The 15,642-nt window shown below is 32.6% G+C and overlaps 6 protein-coding genes and 2 long non-coding RNA genes across 27 annotated transcripts; 3 read left to right on the forward strand and 5 right to left on the reverse strand.

Moving 5' to 3' along the window:
* Window positions 1–443: 443 nt before the first annotated feature.
* Window positions 444–2,280, reverse strand: LOC128883226 (probable replication factor C subunit 2). 4 transcript variants are annotated; one of them, XM_054135365.1, is made up of 11 exons: window positions 2,089–2,280; window positions 1,904–2,010; window positions 1,710–1,833; window positions 1,530–1,664; window positions 1,436–1,474; window positions 1,308–1,370; window positions 1,190–1,255; window positions 1,035–1,140; window positions 890–954; window positions 749–807; window positions 444–681 (listed from the first exon to the last, which is right to left on the reverse strand). In XM_054135365.1, the coding sequence occupies exons 1-11, from the start codon at window positions 2,260–2,262 to the stop codon at window positions 606–608; spliced, it is 1,014 nt and encodes a 337-aa protein (XP_053991340.1). In that variant the 5' UTR covers window positions 2,263–2,280; the 3' UTR covers window positions 444–605. The 4 variants fall into 4 exon arrangements, with proteins under 4 accessions (XP_053991340.1, XP_053991339.1, XP_053991341.1 ...); XM_054135364.1 differs by having other exon boundaries at window positions 1,011–1,140; XM_054135366.1 differs by having other exon boundaries at window positions 444–542; window positions 730–807; window positions 1,011–1,140.
* LOC128883222 (inositol-3-phosphate synthase-like) lies at window positions 2,178–4,187 on the forward strand. Its single transcript, XM_054135354.1, has 4 exons — window positions 2,178–3,074; window positions 3,124–3,210; window positions 3,276–3,851; window positions 3,900–4,187. The coding sequence occupies exons 1-4, from the start codon at window positions 2,322–2,324 to the stop codon at window positions 4,086–4,088; spliced, it is 1,605 nt and encodes a 534-aa protein (XP_053991329.1). The 5' UTR covers window positions 2,178–2,321; the 3' UTR covers window positions 4,089–4,187.
* Window positions 4,071–4,770, reverse strand: LOC128883227 (NHP2-like protein 1 homolog). Its single transcript, XM_054135368.1, has 3 exons — window positions 4,514–4,770; window positions 4,362–4,465; window positions 4,071–4,305 (listed from the first exon to the last, which is right to left on the reverse strand). Exons 1-3 carry the CDS (start codon window positions 4,638–4,640, stop codon window positions 4,147–4,149), a joined length of 390 nt encoding a protein of 129 aa, XP_053991343.1. The 5' UTR covers window positions 4,641–4,770; the 3' UTR covers window positions 4,071–4,146.
* LOC128883586 (uncharacterized) lies at window positions 4,714–6,226 on the reverse strand. Its single transcript, XM_054136112.1, has 9 exons — window positions 5,935–6,226; window positions 5,694–5,884; window positions 5,575–5,646; window positions 5,463–5,523; window positions 5,348–5,413; window positions 5,234–5,289; window positions 5,109–5,177; window positions 4,916–5,056; window positions 4,714–4,736 (listed from the first exon to the last, which is right to left on the reverse strand). Exons 1-9 carry the CDS (start codon window positions 6,147–6,149, stop codon window positions 4,714–4,716), a joined length of 894 nt encoding a protein of 297 aa, XP_053992087.1. The 5' UTR covers window positions 6,150–6,226.
* Window positions 6,227–6,682: 456 nt separating this feature from the next.
* Window positions 6,683–13,882, reverse strand: LOC128883221 (uncharacterized). 13 transcript variants are annotated; one of them, XM_054135352.1, is made up of 19 exons: window positions 13,769–13,882; window positions 13,524–13,642; window positions 13,322–13,470; window positions 12,970–13,135; window positions 12,726–12,922; window positions 12,606–12,676; window positions 12,400–12,546; window positions 12,224–12,321; window positions 12,000–12,156; window positions 11,891–11,947; window positions 11,742–11,840; window positions 11,056–11,686; window positions 10,569–11,001; window positions 10,436–10,515; window positions 9,911–10,388; window positions 9,728–9,858; window positions 9,604–9,683; window positions 7,468–9,546; window positions 6,683–7,416 (listed from the first exon to the last, which is right to left on the reverse strand). In XM_054135352.1, exons 4-15 carry the CDS (start codon window positions 13,113–13,115, stop codon window positions 10,285–10,287), a joined length of 2,220 nt encoding a protein of 739 aa, XP_053991327.1. In that variant the 5' UTR covers window positions 13,116–13,135; window positions 13,322–13,470; window positions 13,524–13,642; window positions 13,769–13,882; the 3' UTR covers window positions 6,683–7,416; window positions 7,468–9,546; window positions 9,604–9,683; window positions 9,728–9,858; window positions 9,911–10,284. The 13 variants fall into 13 exon arrangements, with proteins under 13 accessions (XP_053991327.1, XP_053991320.1, XP_053991318.1 ...); XM_054135345.1 differs by lacking the exons at window positions 13,524–13,642; window positions 13,769–13,882 and having other exon boundaries at window positions 7,468–8,805; window positions 8,879–8,928; window positions 8,981–9,546; window positions 13,322–13,496; XM_054135343.1 differs by lacking the exons at window positions 13,524–13,642; window positions 13,769–13,882 and having other exon boundaries at window positions 7,468–8,821; window positions 8,879–8,928; window positions 8,981–9,546; window positions 13,322–13,496.
* LOC128883229 (uncharacterized) lies at window positions 11,470–12,529 on the forward strand. Its single transcript, XR_008458795.1, has 3 exons — window positions 11,470–11,603; window positions 11,739–11,868; window positions 11,941–12,529. It is a non-coding gene; the product is annotated as an uncharacterized LOC128883229 (long non-coding RNA).
* Window positions 13,474–15,553, forward strand: LOC128883223 (uncharacterized). Of its 4 annotated transcripts, XM_054135356.1 has the most exons (8): window positions 13,474–13,598; window positions 13,661–14,386; window positions 14,455–14,600; window positions 14,658–14,870; window positions 14,948–15,069; window positions 15,118–15,223; window positions 15,269–15,327; window positions 15,383–15,553. In XM_054135356.1, the coding sequence occupies exons 1-8, from the start codon at window positions 13,538–13,540 to the stop codon at window positions 15,534–15,536; spliced, it is 1,587 nt and encodes a 528-aa protein (XP_053991331.1). In that variant the 5' UTR covers window positions 13,474–13,537; the 3' UTR covers window positions 15,537–15,553. The 4 variants fall into 4 exon arrangements, 3 of the variants coding, with proteins under 3 accessions (XP_053991331.1, XP_053991332.1, XP_053991333.1); XR_008458788.1 differs by lacking the exon at window positions 15,383–15,553 and having other exon boundaries at window positions 15,123–15,223; window positions 15,269–15,358; XM_054135357.1 differs by lacking the exon at window positions 15,383–15,553 and having other exon boundaries at window positions 15,123–15,270.
* On the reverse strand, window positions 14,424–15,247 carry LOC128883228 (uncharacterized). 2 transcript variants are annotated; one of them, XR_008458794.1, is made up of 4 exons: window positions 15,115–15,247; window positions 14,897–15,047; window positions 14,611–14,826; window positions 14,424–14,554 (listed from the first exon to the last, which is right to left on the reverse strand). It is a non-coding gene; the product is annotated as an uncharacterized LOC128883228 (long non-coding RNA). The 2 variants fall into 2 exon arrangements; XR_008458793.1 differs by having other exon boundaries at window positions 14,893–15,047.
* Window positions 15,554–15,642: the final 89 nt, after the last annotated feature.

Below are 15,642 nucleotides of genomic sequence, written 5' to 3' on the forward strand. Positions count from 1 at the left end.
TTAAAAAATGACTCTTGTTTTGGCAGAAATTCTGAAAATGTTTTATGTCCTTTTTGTCTTGACCAATAATATAAGATAGGAATTTTTTTAATTTTTAAAACAAACCTTTTTATAAGCTTTGCAAGAAAAAAAATAGTTTATTTCTATTCATGAAAAAGATACGGGTCTGATATTAGCGAAATGTCTTATGAATAGAATTGAATATGTGTCCATCTACAAAGAGTTTTGTTGCGAAATTTCATTAATTTAATCACCGAGATCTTTAACCAACATGAGACTCTTAAAGTATCATTTTAAATTTTAAATACCTTTGGTCACGGAATTTTCAGTCAACTCCTGAAATGAATCTACAAGAAAGTTGAAACTGAAGGCAGCATGTGCTGCTTTAACGGCCACAGAAGTTCATCATTTTTCCGTGCTCCCTTGTACATGTGTATGTACCTTAAGCGTAGGCCCAAAAAAATCACGCGATTCGTAAAAGTCATATTGTAATTAAAATTATTTGGTAGTAGAATAAGAATCAATTATTTACGTGGTCCGGACTAAAAAATTAAAAAATTAATGTTAAGCCTTTGTTTTCTTTTTTAAAACGGAAAAAAAAATTGTTATTCTATTGTTAGCATACGCTCCTTTGTATCACAGATTTGTATGCTCACAGAACATAAACTGGCTAATAATGCACTGTGTAGGTTTCACAAGTATTTCAAAAATATGTTTAACGATGCTTACAAGATTAAAAAAGTCTTACTCGAATTGAAGCTTAGAGTTAACTCCATCCAATAAATTAAATTGATATCGACTGATTAACTGGAGAAAATTATTCAATTTAAAAAAAGAAAAGAAAGGTGATTAAAATTTGCTTGCGAAAAAGTGAAATGATTTTATCTACCTTTAGATATTCTAATGAAATTATTTCTGCTAAGGAAAGACGTCGTAAAAGTGTCTTCATTATACCTAATATAATTTTTGATCAGAAATCTTCTAAGGTGTATCAAGTGTTATTTTATTACTAATAATATCTAACGGTGTATAACCTTCTTCAAAAAGTTGATAACCTAATGTATGGGCTTTGTTCCAATCTCCAGATAAACAAGAGCGAATCACTTCCGTTATTGTCTCGGGCGGTGGCATATCACAAACCTAATTCAGAAAAATATCTCTTAACATCTGTAACCTCAATGTAATTTACCTGAATAACGTTTTCACGATTTATTATACCAAAACCGCTTGCAGCCGATTGCAGATTATTAATGGCCTTATAAAAGGAAAAATATGGACTCACTTTTATAAAAATGTTTTGTTTTTACGTTTCGCATGTCTCCTTCAGCTGTTAAAATTAAAGTTTCTAATCCATTCTCTTCATAAACGACCTAAAAAAACTATATAAATAAACAAAAAACCAAAACATGGTCAAACATGACAATGTATTATGTACATTTTCTTTTTCACATATAAACTTTAGTCTTTTAAGAATCTAAAATTAAATATATATGTTTTCAGATCAATTTGCCAGAATATTAGATTTTTACATCAGCATCCTTTAACTTGGTGAATCGAATAATCGCACAGCGACTTTGGATGGGGTCAATAATTTTAGTGGATTGATTACAAGCTAAAGCAAAACGAGTAGTATTTGAATAAACCTCCATTAAACGTCTTAAAGCCTACATTAAAAATAATAATTTACTAAAACGTGATAAAATGTAAACCTGTTGTGCAGATTCGGTCATGGAATCAACTTCATCCAAAATTATAATTTTATGTTTACCGTCAGGCAATTCGACTTTTTCTCTTGCAAATCCTTTAATGCGATCACGAACTACATCAATACCTCTGATAACATGAGACAAAAAAATAATAGTTAGACTATTATTTGAATAGGTGTTCATGACTTTTAATGAACCTGTCATCAGAGGCGTTCAATTCAATAACACCATGTTTGTAGTAGCTTCCTAGCAAAGATCTAGCGAGTGCTAGTATACTTGTTGTTTTCCCTGTACCAGGAGGTCCCTGAATACAACGCGCGACCCCCACCGTCAGAGTAAAAGAAAAATCAACTCAATTTTTTTCTAAAATAAAATTACGTACAACCAATAAAATGTGTGGCATATTCCCATTCGTTTGAAGGCTTTGTAATCGTGATATAATTTGAGTATTTCCGACAACATCATCAAGAAGCTTAGGACGATATTTTTCTAGCCAAATTTCTTTCATTTTAAAAAAAAAATGTCTGTGACTAACTCGACCAGATATTATTTTCATTGATGAACTGTCACTATATTTCTGTTTCTTGCCATACACAATTTTTTTTGTAATCTGAAATGACATCAAACCAAATCCATTCTAATTCATGCTTGTATAAAGATGATTATATGGAAGCAGAGTATACGTATTCAACGTGTATTGTAGCAGAAACCAAAAAGGATGATAAACATAGTTTTTCAGCAAACGAAACACAAAGACCATCACGATTCCATGTGGAAAATATCACTAGAAAGCTTATTTTTAGAACGGAACGATTAAAAGGACGATTAGGTGTTATGTTAGTCGGATTATCAGGAAATAATGCTTCAACCATGATAGCTGGAATCTATGCTAATAAGTTAAAGTTATCATGGAAAACAAAAACAGGTGTTAAAGAACCAAATTATTTTGGAAGTATGATGTTAGCAAGTACAACGAAGATTGGTTTGGATCAACATACTAAAAAAGAAGTTTTTGCTCCGATTTCGAATCTGTTACCTTTGTGTCACCCTGAAGATTGGGTGTTTGGAGGATGGGATATTAATAATGCATCGGTAGGAGATTCGATGCGAAGAGCTCAAGTTTTAGATATACAACTCCAAGATCAATTATACCCCTATCTTAAAACAATGAATCCCTTGCCTGGTGTTTATATTAAAGACTTTATTGCTGAAAATCAAGAAGAAAGAGCAAATAATATACTTTCAGGAACACTTTGTGAACAGCTTTTAACAATTCGTAATAATATTCGAGATTTTAAAAAAATTAATAATGTGGATCGTGTAATTGTTTTATGGACAGCGACAACAGAAAGATTTTGTTCTCTTATGGTAAATAAATATAATTTATTTAATTTATGTTATTTGAATAAAAATTCAGCCAGGTGTTAACATGTCAGCAATTGATCTTTTAGCAGCTATTGAGGAAGGTCATAAAGAGATTTCACCTTCTATATTATATGCGACAGTGCGTTTCTTTTTTTAATCAACTATTTTGGCTTTTCAATATTTTTATTAATAAACATTTTTCAGGCTGCCATACTTGAAAATGCTAGTTTTCTTAATGGGTCTCCTCAAAATACTCTCGTTCCCGGCGTTTGTGAACTAGCACAGCAAAAGAATGTTTTTGTAGGAGGTGATGATTTTAAATCAGGTCAAACCAAATTAAAGTCAGTTCTCGTGGAATTCTTAGTGTCTGCTGGTATCAAACCAACCAGTATTGTATCATACAATCATTTAGGAAACAATGATGGACAGAATCTTTCTAGTTTTCCTCAATTTCGATCAAAAGAAATTTCGAAAAGCAATGTCGTTGATGATATGGTCGAAAGTAATAAAATTTTATATAAAAATTCGAAGGATTATCCTGATCATTGTGTTGTAATTAAATACGTTCCAAATGTTGGTGATTCCAAACGTGCAATGGATGAATACGTTTCTGAAATTTTCTTAAATGGATTGAACACTATCGTTATACATAATACATGTGAAGACTCGCTTTTAGCTGCACCTATTATGATTGATTTGATACTCCTTACAGAATTATTCGAGAGAATTTTTGTTCGAAATGCTACTGCAACCGAAACAGAAGATACCCAATTCGTTCGCGTAAGTTTTTTTTTTTCTTTAATTTAAAAAAAAATTATTTTCATGTAGTTTCATCCTATTTTATCAACTTTAAGTTATTTACTCAAGGCTCCTCTGGTACCACAAGGAGCGCCTGTTATTAATGCATTAACGGCACAACGTAGCTGTATAATCAATATACTTCGGGCTTGTGTAGGATTACCTGCAGAAAACCATATGCTTTTAGAACACAAAATTCCATTCCTAATGCAGAAATAATTCTTTTATTTTAAGATTGTGTCAAATAAAAAAAGTTTTGTTATTTTTAATTAAAAAATTAAATTAAAATTTTTTCAATTGCATTCTTTAATTCCGTTATTTGAGAATCTAAAGGAGACATTTCTTTAGTTGTGACAGCACACGCTATAACAGAGCGTGATACTCCACACGCACGTCCTAGAGCAACTTTTGATTTAACAAAAACATACGGTACATTCTAAAAACAATAGTATTAACATAAATAAGAGTGAAAACAAATAAAAAACGCCTTACCTTATCTTCACAGACTAATGGAAGATGCAATAAAATTTCTAAGGGTTCGGCATCGGAGGCTAAAACAACAAGTTCCGCTTTTCCTCTATTTAATGCTTTCGTTGCTAACAAACACAAAATTCAGATAAGATAGTGTTAATAAAAAAAAATACCTTCATTAGCTCCTTTACGTATTTGCTTGTAACTAACAGCTTGCTGTAAAAGATCGAGAATTCGGTTTGAAAGCTCGGGTGGTGCTAACGGATATGCCTTAGGGTTAACTTCTTGATTTTCGCTCATGAGAATTTCTTGAAAATGCACAACCTTTTATTTTTTCTAAACTACCAATAATAAAAAGTATCACTGTGTGTGCTCAAAGGTTCTTATCATAGCACCCTAATAATCATACGCAATTCACACAACAAGATAAAACAACAATTCAGGTACGACTTTTTGGGTCAGGTGAATACTCGGGTCACTTTATGGTGTCAGTGTATGGAAAAAAGAAATTATGTTAATTTTGATTTTTAAAAAAAAATTTTAATTTTTCTTTAAAAGAATTTTCCAATTATTACTATCGAACACAATAGATACAACTGCCGCTGTTGTTATTTTAAGAAATAAAGCTTGAATTTCTTCTAAAGAAAATAAATGGTAATAGCGATGTAACGTTGTAGTCGAACATAAAGGATTTTTTCTTTTAATTTTTGGAGTTTCTGATAGCTAGCCTTAAAAAGAAAACCTCTAAATTTTTGCTGTTTTGCTTACCACTATCTAAAGCTGTAGATGTAGTATAAACGGGATCAAATTGCCTTTGAAGTTTCCACGGAACAAAGACTAAATATTAAATTGTTTCATTTAATACATTTTTAAATAAACCAAAAAGAGCATACCATCAGGCGACTCAAAAACTCTGGAACCGATGCTTTGATATTTATGATCCGTTGACCTAAAAGAATGAAGTAGTTGTCGTTTAACAAAATTGTTAAAGTCACCCTTATTATTACCACACGTAAATAAGTATTTGACCACCAGAACGCGTACATCGAATTAATTCATGAACAGCGTCTATTCTGAAAAGAAAAAACAATAGCCAAACTATGTTTCAATTCGTTCTACTACCGTTGTTTTTCAGTTGGTAGATGATGTAAAACTGCTATGCTTATACAGGCATCTGCAATTTCTAAACACAGAAATTTTCATTATTCTTTTTAAATAATTTTTTTCTATATACCAGACCGAAAGCTTAAATTTTCACAATCGTTAACATTCAATTCTGGAGATCGTTTTCTATCTGTTTTGAATGCTAAAGCAAATTAAATTGATGTACATTCATTTCACGGTTTAACGTACTTTCTTGTTTTGTATGAAGAGCTAAATGCTGAATGTTATGCTTCATTAAATTTTGACTTCGATCAACACCAATCCAAACAATACTTGAATTGCAAAAAGCATATTTCGCGTTGCCGCATCCAACATCCAGAACAATAGAACCAAGCTCTAAGTTTTTTAAAAAATCGACAACACCGGGCCAGGGTCGATACCTAAATGTTGCCTTTAAAACATTATAAATACAAAACACTACACGGTGTACCTTGTGTGACTAAAGTGCTCCGCAATTCTTTCGTAAACATTGTAAACATGATCTTCCATAAATTTTTTAGTGAAAGCTTGATTTTCTTTTACTTCTTCCAAGCTGTATGACGTATCTGTACTACTTAATTTCACAAGAAGGTCTTTCGGCACAGAAACACAAGCGTTTGATGAAGCGGTCGTCTTGATCATATCTTTCATATCACATAGATGCATGTAGCACTGTTATCTAAAATGGACACTAAGCAAATATTTTATTGACGTATGGGAAAAAGCAACCTTAATAAAGTAATGATGTGGTAAGTCATGACAACACTTTTTTTAAAGCACAGTTGTTTCCATTTTAGTCTTACATGTTTTTTTTGATAAAAAAGAGGATGGAATCGAGGTACAATCTAATTATGTCATTTTAGAAGATAAAACGTATTGTTCTTTTGTGTTTGCAAGAAGTATATCTTTTTAAAAAACCTTTAGGTTTTTATAAAACAAGTGTCACAGACGGCTACGGTTATATTTCTCCAGTTATTATTTCAAAAAGTAATGTTATTCAATTACTTTCTAATTGTAAAATGTACTTTAAAATTTGTGAAGAGGACCAGCATATGGTGTTTAGAGCGTTATTTAAATTATTGTGCCGAAATAGAGCGGTTAATTTTGCTTATTTCGCTTAAGGGAAGTGGTAAAGGTAGCACAAAAAAATCAACAATTTTAAATAAAAAGATTATGCCTTTTAAAACTTTTCAAACGCATTATAAATATGTAAATCACACTCATCAGTGGGCGTAGACTTTTTTTTGTTAAAGCGAAATTTTTTAATAGAAAAAAATTATTTCACTATAAAGCCATCTTTTACTTATAACTTCGGTGTCAAAAGAAAAGGGGTGCATGTAAAAGAAATCGAAATGTAGATATACTTATATACGATAAGTATTTAAAATATAGTTACAAAAGAAAACTGATTTAGACCACGTTACAATGAATTGTTGGCCTCGTCACAATTTTTCCCTGTGCAAGAATAACTGACAACATATTCGAGAAGCGGTTCAGCAAACTGGATTTGAACGCAACTATTGTTTTCTAACTCGAATCCAGCATCGCAAATATACGTGATTCTAGTTTGCATCAAACATCGATCAGTAAGGTCTATAGTTCCAGTTGGACAAAAGAAATTCATGGCTATATCATAATATATACTGCATATATCGCTGTCCAAATTTTCTCGGCTATAGTCTGGAGGACATCTAGGAGTCGGGCTGATTTTCTCTTCTAAAATACCTCCTGGAACAGCAATTGATTTTACTTCAGTTGTCAGACGACATACATCTCCTTCTAAGACACCTCGTGGACAAATATTGTGAGCTGGTTCCCGGCGAATACGACTACACATAGAATTTAAAACATAGTCTTCGTAAACATAGTCGTTTTTTGCAGAAAAAGGAGCTGTAGCTATGGAGTTTGTCAAATTGACAGTGTTTCTTTGTGTCTGCATACCGTTTTGTCCATCACCACTTTCAGTTACTGTAGAAGAACTTACATTAACTGTCTCCTCAGACGTTTCTGTGATTGTCGAATCTGTGATTGTCGTATCAGTGATTGTCGAATCAGTAGTCACTGTAGTCTCGTCAGAATTATCACTAAGTACATAGGTTGAATATCCCATCGGAATCATTCTTGTTTGTGATGTAACAGTGGTGGGAGAAGAATCTTGTGTAGTTTTACAACTTTCATCATTGCCCTGACAAGCTTCAACTGTCGATGATGAAGATGAGATTACGGTTTCTTTTTCAAAAACGGCATTTGACGGCTGCATATCAACAGTATATGTAAGAATACCACGGCGTAACTGGCCTCCTTTTTTGGGCATTAACTTTGAAAGCTGACGATCATTTCCCATTTCAGGACGATATCGACTAAATCTTGATATGCTGGGTCTTTCCGTTTCTGTTGAAAACGTTTCGTTTTCAGTGACGTCGGTATCCAATTTAGTTAAATTATAAGAAAATGAGTGAAAACCATACTTATTTGATAAATCATAAACTTTTTGTTCAGCAGGTCCTGTTAAGTCTGGCGTACAATCATAAATTTCTTCAATAACGCAATCCCCCACATCAAGCGTGAATCCATCAGGACATATAGTTTCAGGAACTTCTACGCTTTCAATGACGCACATGTCGCCAACTTGTCTGGAACCAGAAGGACATGCTTCAACGTTTGCACGCTGAGAAGTTTTAACGCAGTAATCTGCATCTTTTTTCATGAAGTATCCATCTGGACACTCATAAAAGATCGGAGCGGTTTGCGATCGTCTACATACACCATCATAGGGGTCATACCCAGTTGGGCATCCATATTCTCGACTGAAGTAACGATTACAAGTATTTTCATCAGATAAAGTATATCCACTAGGACATGCAATTGTTGCGGCCTGTCTTGTCGTTTTAATACATTGTTTCCCTAGCTTAGAAAAACCAGAAGGACATGATACAGTTCTATTCCTAACTCCAGAACTGACTCTTATGCTTGTGGTGGTACTTTCTGGAATATTATCAGCGTATTCATTACGAATGACAACCGTTTTAGTTTCACTTGAGCTAGTACTTCCTGTAGTAGCGGGTAAAGAGTTAACAAATAAATTTATGCTGCCTTTCTGTGTGTTTAGCGATAAAGAGCATGTATAAAAAATAAAAACAAAAACAGAAAGTTCTGCACTTAAACTGAAAAATGAATACATAATGGTATTTTAGATAACCATATATAAAAATGATGAACTATTTTATGAATAAAGCTTCTCTAAACGCTTCTCTACATCACTCGAACTCTCGCAGGATTTTTTTATTTACTTTGATCTTTTTAAGACGGGAGACAAACAAAGCTGTGAATAAAAATCACTTTGTGCATATTAACATTTGACTTATTTCTAAACTAAGAAAAGTATGATAACTTACTAACGAACTAAATCAATTATCAAATCATTTTTATCTTTCCTTCTTCATCGCTTTTTTTCACAAAATATTACATCAGCATATAAAAACAAAACTTTTTTTTACCTTTTTTCATTTTTACGTTAAATAGAATTAGATAGCCTTTTTTCACTTTTACGTTAAATAGAATTAGATAACCTTTTCTCAATGAGAAACAGTTGTCTTCAGCTACTTTTCCTTATTAAATTTATTGAGACATTGTGTAGTTATTATACTTTAACAAAATTTTGGTTTAGTAGAACAAAAGGTGGTAAAACGGATACTGTTTAAGTATTTTTTATCGTGCGCAGCCATGTCTTAAATAATTTTTTTTTGGGGACGATAAAGCAAAATGTAAATTTGTACATATTATTCAAATGTGATGTGTGTCTTAGGATGTAGAATTGGGTATGAAAACTGATTGGTTCTTATGGGATTATGATGCAAACGTAAAATCACTGCTCTATAGAGTCACACAAAGGCTGAAAGTATTGACGAAAACGACTATGCCAAGACAACTTAATAGCTTCATTAACAAGGTCCATATCTAACAGATTTGAGCTTACTAGATTAACTAAAACACATATCTTACCTAAGTGTTTTCCTAAGTTTATTATCCCTCCATATTGACTCAATTGGATAGCTGAAATGACCTGTGTCATAAATTCCAGGATGATTAACATTTTTTTTTAATTAAAAAAAAAGCTAACTTTGGCAAAAACTTCTACATAATCATTAGGTGATAAGCACAAATTAGAATCCGTAAGAGATACATTGAGACATGATAAATCTATGAAAGAATTTATTTTTCAAGTCGTGCTGTAACTAAAAAACCTGAGTTTGTATGTAGAGTCAAAGTGTATTTTTCAGAGTCGTAAGATGAAACTTGACCAATAAAGCGAACTGTCTTTCCTATAAATTTTGGGAGCATTTGTAAATTAACTCGAGGTATGACTACGTTTGAACTAAATGAAAAAAAAAAAGTGAGAATCTTCATAGTTGGCTTAAAAAACATACTGTTCCATCATGACAATTACTAGAACAAGGTAGAAAAAAAACTGTGTTAAAAAAAATGACGTGAGACAGGATCAGTATATGTTATAATGGAAAATTTACTAAGCTTTAAGAAAGTTGTAGAGTACACCTTTAATTAGAAGTACAACAGAAAGAATTTAGTGCAGTTGTGTTTTTACGAGTACTAGCCCCCTTGCATAAGTTAGAAGAATCATGTGAATTTATGCTGATGTCACAGAAACTTTTACAAAAACTAAAATGTAATAAGAGAACATATTAGTTTACTTCAGATTTAAATAACTCTTTTACAGTAAAAACAACATGTGTTGTTAAAAATTATATAAAACATTTGTTAGGAACATGGAAAACAATTTTTTTTAACGAGATGAGCTTTTTGTAGATAACAGAACATCTTGAAAATAGTTAGACCACTGGCTTGTATCCTTTTCTGCTGAGCGTGCATCAGAATATCTTCCTTTACCTAACACGTTCAAATGTTTTACAATAAAAACAGAAATATCACAGTACGCTTATGGTCGTTTTCATCTAAAATAATCAACTCGTTGCGGGTGAAACAAGCAGCAATATCATTTTGTGATAACTGGATTCTTTTTTAATAAAAAAACAATTGCTAAAAAATACAAGAATAACACATCGTTACCGTAAGCGACCACCGGATTCTGTTGCCAAAATGACACCAAAGGATCCCTTATTTCTACCAGAAATGATACGTACACGATTTCCAACCCATTGGCGGCCTCCTCGTGGACCTAGCTTTCTGAAATTTGAATGGTGTGGTGTATTGTAATTTGAGGATGAAGGTCGTTGTGATGTGGAGGTTTTTTGCCAAGACAAATGATCTTGTTGTGTTGTATCAGCAGCCCTCACCGATACATCCTTTGAATCACAAACCATAAATCCATAATGTCCTTCTTCTATTGTGTTTAGTTTTAAAAAAACATGATTTTTCCATATATGGCACACACGTCCACTTATTTTTTTTCCATTTAGCACCGTTGTCACAACAGCTTTTATACCAAATTTATATCTATGACGATCTACGCATACTGCGAATTCATTGAAACATTTCGACGCTCAAAAAAAAAAAAATATATATAAGGTAACTTTTACACTTATTCCTAACTTACTTACACGAGACAATGGGACAGCGTGGATTTGATTATGAATTGTTAAAACGACAAAAGCTCCACCCGTATCAATACGAACTATTAAAGCAGGTTCTTGTTCACTTAACTGCACAAAGTCTCCTACACAAAACCCGCTTAAAGTACTTGTCGTAGCTATACTAATATCTGAACAGATTTGTAAATCATTTAAAAAACATTTTAAAGGTTTTCCCAATGTTGGATAAAAAACAGCAGCGGTTGTTTTTTCTCGGTCTACCGATGTAATTAAACCTGACGCTCCTTTATGCTGCCCTCCAACGATTTTCACTGAATCTCCTACTTTGAAAAGTTTTGTTAAGGAGTGGGTTTCAACAGAGATTTCATTTTGAAAAGATTTATCGTCCAATTGAACGTTCACAGTTTTCCCGTTCACTGCAACCACACATCCCGTAACACCTGCAATATCTCCAGAATGAACCAAAACATTATCCCCAATATTATAAATAGGTAACTTTGCATGAGGAACCGCAGCAAGTAAATCATCATAACTTCCATATTCATCATTTCCAGTAAGTAATCCTTTACCAAACTCTTTCACTTCTTCATCTGTAACAGCAACTTGTGCTCCTGTTATAAGCATTTTTTTAAGAACCTAATAGTAAAATATTGATTTGGTCTAAAATTGTTATTTTTTTTTTTAACAGTACATGTTTTATTAAGTAACCCGATTCCGTGAATAATTTATTTTGAAAACGAAACGTTCCATAATGAGGCCCAGGATCAATCGTTCCCCCTTTGGCTTCAATCTAAACTCATTATCATGAAAAAACTAATGTATCTTGCGTCAAACATCTACCGCTTCTCTTAACAATAAATTTGCAACAATTTGTTTTTTTTTTTGAATAGGTTCGGCCTGAAAATAAAAGAATCAGAGTTATACAAAACGAGAGTAGTTGGTAGAATACTTTTGGTTCACATAAATCAGTCAAATTGATACGTGGAACAAGTCGAACCCAAACGTTGGTATTACTGTCGTCCACATTTGTGACTTGAGCTAAATCATTCGCGTAAATTCCTCCTCGAATTCGCACCAATTCATGACGATGTACTTGTTTAGTTCTTCTAATAAAATACAGAATTCGTAACGAGGCGGTTTTCTCACAAAAAAGATTTTTTTTTAATTACTTACTGTTCACCCATACCAAAAATATTATTCAAGTCCGCTACTGGAACGATTTTTATACTTGATAATATCAAACTTTTCAATCCATAAAGGGCTCGTTTAATCTTAAGACAAAAAAACACAAATGTTAAAAGTTAAAAAAACTATTTTTTATTTGATATTCGTTAACAAAAACAAGTTACTTGTGCAAGATTGGAAGCTTCAACATAAATATGCCCTTTTATATTTTTTGGCGCAAACGCAGAAAGTAGAGGAAAGCTTTTTTTTTTTTTTTTCATGCACATACATTTATTCATAATTCCAATCACAACATCTTGTGAGGAGACTCCCTGGTTTTCATTGCAAAATACGATAAAAGTTATACATGAAATAACACAAAAAAACTTACTTTAATTGTTCTTATTTTCCATAAGTGAGCATTTTTAGCATCAAGGAATAACGCTGATGAATCATGTGCCTCTATGACGCATGTTCACTCATCGTGATTATTTTAATTTATAATTCTTACGATAACGATAGGTTTCATGAATTCCATCTTCCTCTTGATGCTCTGAATCATAATCGACATCATCCTCTGAAACGGGAACTTCGTCATCCGTTCCTGTTTGATCTTGATACCTTCTTTCTAAATCCCCAATAGTAGTTTGTAAATGTGTTTTGGACCCACGATACTCTTTTCTCGAAGGCAAATCAACATCTATTTTTCTAAAGAAAAAAGTTAAACTATTTTGTAAACTTCTTAATTTCTGTACCTGCGTTTTAAATGATCCGACCCAACTTCATCATCAGGTTCAAGATCATTTTCGTCTGAGAACTGCTTTAACTCTTCAGTTTCCGATTCATCTTCTTCGTCATCATCTTCCACTAAAGCTTCTGTATCGATGAAATTGCGTGCCATCACATGGCTTGCTGAAGTACCTTGACATGAAAAAAAAGTATTAAAAAACGAGGTAGCAAGAAAAAATTTATGCTGAGGGAAAAGAATAGAACAGATTTTTAAAGAGAAAGAAGTATATATACGTGTATATATGGAACAAAAAGAAATCGTAAAAAATTTGTATAATTTTGAAAGTATTCAAATAAGTTGCGTTCTATTTTTTTTACTAGTCGTTTTTCTTTTTTTTCCATGACGACTTTTTTTTGTTTTCTCATTGGATTTTATTTGATTTTCTTCAGAGGTATGATCCTTTGTTGTTTGTATATTGCCATCAGTATCAATTGGTTCATTAGATTCTAACGGAGATGCGTCATCGCTAAAAAAATCAGAAGTTTCAGACATGAAGTATAGAAAGCTTTTCAAAAATACGTTAATTCTGTTAAATGGCAACAGAAACAGTGTTGGACTCTGTTGTTACTGGGTCTACAAAAAAATTTCGACCAGGTAATTTTCTATGGGGCGGACAATTCAAATTTTCTTTAACATTTCTATTGGAACGACAACAGGAGGCAAAATAGTTTTTGAGCTATTTAATGATGTGGCGCCAAATACTGTTGCTAATTTCGTAGGGTTGTGTACGGGACAATATGGAAAATCAAAACGTTCAGGATTACCTCTTAGTTATAAAGGCTGTCATTTTTTTAAAATTGTGCCAGGCTCCATTGTTCAAAGTGGAGATTTTGAGTTTAATAATGGAGAAGGAGGCGAAAGTATTTTTGGTGGAAGGTTTCATAATGAATCCATGTTACGAAGACATTGTCAGGCAGGTGTTCTTTCAATGGTTAGCGATGACAAAAAAAGTGTTGGATCACAATTTATTATAACGCTTCATCGCGCCTCTCAATATGATGGAAAACAAGTCGTTTTTGGTCAATTAATTGAAGGAATGGATGTTTTAAGAGCTATTGAAAAATGCCCTATAACATCCACACATTGTCCAAAAGTTCCTATTATTATTACAGATTGTGGTATAGAAAAAAAAAAACCGGGAAAGCGACGAAACGATCCAAAAAACGAAATGCGTGAAGCGGTTGAGCTTTTAATGTCTACTGTGACCACATGTCCTTCCACTTCTAAGATTCAACCTTTATCGGAGGCTCAACGTGGATTAAGAAAACTTCAGCAAGTATTGGAGAATTCCAAAGAACAAAAGGAACCGGTTTCAGTTTTACGCGAAATTCAAATAAATGATTTCACAAAGAAAAACTCTGCAATCTCACACTCAACATTCGGTACTTTTAAAATTTTGATATTGAATCAAAGTATTTTACAAAAATTGACTATTGTTTTGTAAAAATAGATAAGAAAGAACCAACAAATCTTTTTATTTCACCCGCATCTTCTTTAACATCTGAGGAACCTCCACGATGTGAGTCGGCACTAGAAAAGAAGTTATACCTCTTGCGTCAAAAAATGAATCAAGAAAAACATTTGATTGCTAAAGAAGTACTGTTACTTTTCTTTTTCTTGTTTTCTTTTAATCGTTTTGTTTTGTTTTTATAGGTCGCAGCGGAATGCACAGGTCTAAATGAGTTCCACGCGTCTAATACCCGAGAAGAAGAAAAACGTATTATAAAAGAAATTAAACGTTCAACAAAGTTAGCTCTTCCCCCAAAAAAAGATGGAACTGACTGTGAAGTTTCCTCTGACGAAAGTTCTTTACACTTTGTACCTAAAGAAAAGCGTCAAAAAAAGAAAGGGGAATGGTCTAACAAGGTAAATTTATTTAATCGTATACCTACTAAAAATAATCAGTATTATTAACTAATACAAGATTTTTTTTATGAAAAAAGGAAACAGCGGAAATGATACAATGGAGGGATAAACTTTTAAAAAAAAAAAAAGCAAACGCCCAAAGCGCCTTTGGTTGGGCTATTATGAATTCGGACGCGTCTTATGAAGCGCATAAAAAAAAGTAAGTGACTCTTTAGTCAAAGTAATTGGTCATTTTTTCACTTACCAGAATAGCTCATTTACACGTGCAACCAGAAGAATATAGCCAACAAATGTTACAATTAGGCGAAACCTTTTATGATCCAACCTCTGCATTAGTTTCAAGTCAATTTACAGTAAGCTTTGGTAATGTATTGAATAACTCCAATCATTTTATGTAGCCTACAGAAGAAGCTAAAAATCGTCTTGTTAAAGCAATTGAAAAAGATAAAGCAAAAAAGTATGTTTTTCTGTTATTTTTTGTAAAGTCGAATATATTGAACCGATGAACGTAGGAAATCATTTAGTAGACGACGTAAATATGTTGAAGCAGAAACAGTAGCGTATGTGAATGATTTTAACAGATCATTTAATCAAAAATTAGAACGAGCATACGGAGCGCACTCTTTAGAAATAAGACAAAACTTGGAAAGAGGAACTGCTCTTTAATACATAAAGACTTATAGACTGATAGGTGTTTTAACATAGGTTGTTAACATGCATTTTTATAAGATGTACAAAATGGTGAGAAAAAGATAAACATGTTTGCATTGAG

This window comes from Hylaeus volcanicus, unplaced genomic scaffold (genome assembly GCF_026283585.1).
Source record: "Hylaeus volcanicus isolate JK05 unplaced genomic scaffold, UHH_iyHylVolc1.0_haploid 12221, whole genome shotgun sequence".
NCBI lineage: Eukaryota > Metazoa > Arthropoda > Insecta > Hymenoptera > Colletidae > Hylaeus > Hylaeus volcanicus.

Bases quoted from the DNA above. Each gene is read 5' to 3' on its own strand.
- LOC128883226 (XM_054135364.1), bottom strand. From the start codon at position 2,262: ATGAAAATAATATCTGGTCGAGTTAGTCACAGACATTTTTTTTTTAAA. The intron at 1,256-1,307 runs GTAAAAACAAAA...TCCTTTTATAAG, and splicing joins CTGAAGGAGACATGCGAAAC to GCCATTAATAATCTGCAATC. The intron at 955-1,010 runs GTAATAAAATAA...AAATTATATTAG, and splicing joins TACACCGTTAGATATTATTA to GTATAATGAAGACACTTTTA.
- LOC128883223 (XM_054135356.1), top strand. From the start codon at position 13,538: ATGGCAACAGAAACAGTGTTGGACTCTGTTGTTACTGGGTCTACAAAA. The intron at 14,387-14,454 runs GTACTTTTAAAA...TTGTAAAAATAG, and splicing joins AATCTCACACTCAACATTCG to ATAAGAAAGAACCAACAAAT. The intron at 15,070-15,117 runs GTAAGTGACTCT...TTCACTTACCAG, and splicing joins TATGAAGCGCATAAAAAAAA to AATAGCTCATTTACACGTGC.
- LOC128883227 (XM_054135368.1), bottom strand. From the start codon at position 4,640: ATGAGCGAAAATCAAGAAGTTAACCCTAAGGCATATCCGTTAGCACCA. The intron at 4,466-4,513 runs GTATTTTTTTTT...TGTGTTTGTTAG, and splicing joins ACGTAAAGGAGCTAATGAAG to CAACGAAAGCATTAAATAGA. The intron at 4,306-4,361 runs GTAAGGCGTTTT...TATTGTTTTTAG, and splicing joins CATTAGTCTGTGAAGATAAG to AATGTACCGTATGTTTTTGT.
- LOC128883586 (XM_054136112.1), bottom strand. From the start codon at position 6,149: ATGCATCTATGTGATATGAAAGATATGATCAAGACGACCGCTTCATCA. The intron at 5,647-5,693 runs GTACGTTAAACC...AATTTGCTTTAG, and splicing joins TCTTCATACAAAACAAGAAA to CATTCAAAACAGATAGAAAA. The intron at 5,178-5,233 runs GTATGCTCTTTT...TTTAATATTTAG, and splicing joins AGTTTTTGAGTCGCCTGATG to TCTTTGTTCCGTGGAAACTT.
- LOC128883222 (XM_054135354.1), top strand. From the start codon at position 2,322: ATGACATCAAACCAAATCCATTCTAATTCATGCTTGTATAAAGATGAT. The intron at 3,075-3,123 runs GTAAATAAATAT...ATAAAAATTCAG, and splicing joins AAAGATTTTGTTCTCTTATG to CCAGGTGTTAACATGTCAGC. The intron at 3,852-3,899 runs GTAAGTTTTTTT...ATTTTCATGTAG, and splicing joins AAGATACCCAATTCGTTCGC to TTTCATCCTATTTTATCAAC.
- LOC128883221 (XM_054135341.1), bottom strand. From the start codon at position 13,496: ATGTCTGAAACTTCTGATTTTTTTAGCGATGACGCATCTCCGTTAGAA. The intron at 13,136-13,321 runs GTAAAAAAAATA...TTTCATGTCAAG, and splicing joins AAAAAAAAGAAAAACGACTA to GTACTTCAGCAAGCCATGTG. The intron at 12,547-12,605 runs GTAAGTTTTTTT...AATGAAAACCAG, and splicing joins GGAAAATAAGAACAATTAAA to GGAGTCTCCTCACAAGATGT.